This window comes from Aplysia californica, unplaced genomic scaffold (assembly GCF_000002075.1).
Source record: "Aplysia californica isolate F4 #8 unplaced genomic scaffold, AplCal3.0 scaffold00184, whole genome shotgun sequence".
Lineage (NCBI taxonomy): Eukaryota > Metazoa > Mollusca > Gastropoda > Aplysiida > Aplysiidae > Aplysia > Aplysia californica.
The window spans coordinates 343,727-346,025 of record NW_004797454.1 but is presented as its reverse complement, the minus strand read 5'-3'; the positions used below and the strand labels follow the sequence as shown (position 1 = coordinate 346,025).

General features: G+C 39.3%; 1 protein-coding gene across 1 annotated transcript in view; it reads right to left on the bottom strand.

Moving 5' to 3' along the window:
• LOC106011781 overlaps positions 1–2,299 on the bottom strand; it is a gene marked incomplete in the record, with an annotated part of 12,191 nt that overhangs the window by 2,178 nt on the left and 7,714 nt on the right. Inside the window, 1 exon segment of the mRNA XM_013082604.2 lies at positions 842–959. Coding sequence (XP_012938058.1) covers positions 842–959 — 118 coding nt within the window.

The window sequence follows — 2,299 nt, the reverse complement described above, 5'->3', positions numbered from 1 at the left end:
CACACACACACACATGTAAGAAAAAGTTATAATGAGTGAATATATATATATTATAAGCCTACCCATTTCTGAATTCTTCTGTGATGATGGCAATGATGATGATGATGATGAATGATGGTGCAGAGAACTGAAGAGAATTAGCATGATGAAGAAGAAATAAGAGATAAGTGAAACAAACAAATCAAAATACAGTTGTATTGCAGAAAAGTGCGGAGCTTATGCTGCCTGAACGGAAAAAAGAAACTAACGAATGAATGAAAGAATGAATGAACAAATGAATGGCTGGTATGAAAGAATGAATTAAATGAGTAGGCTACAAGGTTGCATGAAAGATATCATATACTATAATATACAAAACGAACAATACGGTAAGACAGGGATACAACATTTCGACATTCAGACAAAAATTAATATTTGTGTCATGACGCGGTGGAATCAGGCGCTCGTCAATTTTTGGGCGTTTGGAGTTATTGGTAGCTTGTTTATTTGTGTTGCTTTCGAAGAAAAAATGCCCAATCTATCTTTAACAAAAGTCAAAATATTGGTTTCAGGGGTAAAACTAGTGAGAAAATGGCCGCCAAAGTTTGACAATTTCAATAACTTAAGTCCTTGAAAAAGACAAAATTTCATATTCTCTGCCTTAAATTAACGTTTGTCCTGTGAAATTCATATGGAAATGTGTTTTTATATAGACACGAAAGGTGTTAAGCTGAAAAATGGAAAATTCGATAAAAATTGCCAAACTGGTGGAAAAGTGCCTGTTTTTTTAAATTTCATAATTTTGACCAGCGCTTGATTTCACCGCGATGCCTAACATTAATTACATGTATTTCGTTCTGACCTGCAGTACATGTCACGGTCGTGGCCCACATTCCTCATGACACTTGTGAAGGTCTGCAGACAGGCGTCCACGGCGGGACAGATCTGGCCCTGGCTCAGTGACGTCACCACAGCCAGCACTGTAGAGCACAATAAGATAGAGGCGTTTTTTTTGGTTTTTTTTTTTGGGGGGGGGGTACAAATTGATGTTAAATGTTTGTTGTTTAATGCTCGATAAATTAAACTGAGGCTCCAAACGGCTTGACTGAGGTTTTCTTATCTTTTTTTTTTTAACTTACGGTGTTTATGGTGTCGGTGGCCTAGTGGCTAGGCTACCTGACTCGTAATCGTGAGATTGCGGGTTCGGGGGTTCGAGCCTCGGGCCCCACATTGTGTCCTTGGGAAAGGCACTTTACACGAATTTTTCCCACTTCACCCAGGTGAAAATGGGTACCCAGCTATAGACAGTGAAAGATCTTGTCAGTTTCGTAGTGTTTGAGCGCTTAACCAGCTGCTTGCACTGTATGCTTCCCGGGAAGCTGAGATTACTGAGAACATTTCTGAGTGTTCTATGGTCTGCTTGGGTAATAATATAGTGTAAAGCGCATAGAGCTTGCTTTAGAGTGGGGATATGCGCTATACAAATGCTATTTATTAATTTATTATCATTATTTTATATAAGCGCCCATCGACACAACGATCATTTGGGAGGTGGGCTTCGACTGAGGATACTGGAACGGACGAATTTATTTCGGATGCCTTGGCTTCGACCCTGCATGCCTGGACCATCCCAGTCTGGAGAAGGCTACAGCATCCTAACAGAAAGATCGAGATACTCGATATCCCCCCCCCCTCCCGCCCCCTCTTCGGAAATCAAACTCGGGACTTCTGTGTCCGACAGTGAAGTCCCTAACCGTTAAACCACAGACGCCGGTTTGGTTGCGCAGTGACATGGGCCACAACTGGTTTATCTGGTAAAGAATACTATGCCAAGACACGAAGAATCAATCACAAGAAGCAAAACATGCAGGCCTTACGGGCGCGTCATCAAACTCGGCTAAATCAAGAGAGAAACATAATAATTATTTCGTTAGTGCGTCTCAGAGTCAGATATCTATCTATCTATCTATCTATCTATCTATCTATCTATCTATCTATCTATCTATCTATCTATCTATATATATATCTATCTATCTATCTAATATATAGATAGATATCTAGTCCAGAGACAAAGGAATACGGCGAACAGAAAACAGCAGCATGACAAAAGAAAATCAAACAGAATCCCATAGGCACTTTCGGAGAGACGGATAAAGGCAGACACCAACTCATAGTTCTAGTCTAATTTATTTAATTATTTTTCAATTTATCTATTCATTTACTTATTTTCCCTCCTTCTTTCTTTCCTTCTTTCTTTCTGTACTACTTTCTTTCTTTCTTTCTTTCTTTCTTTCTTTCTTTCTTTCTTTCTTTCTTTCTT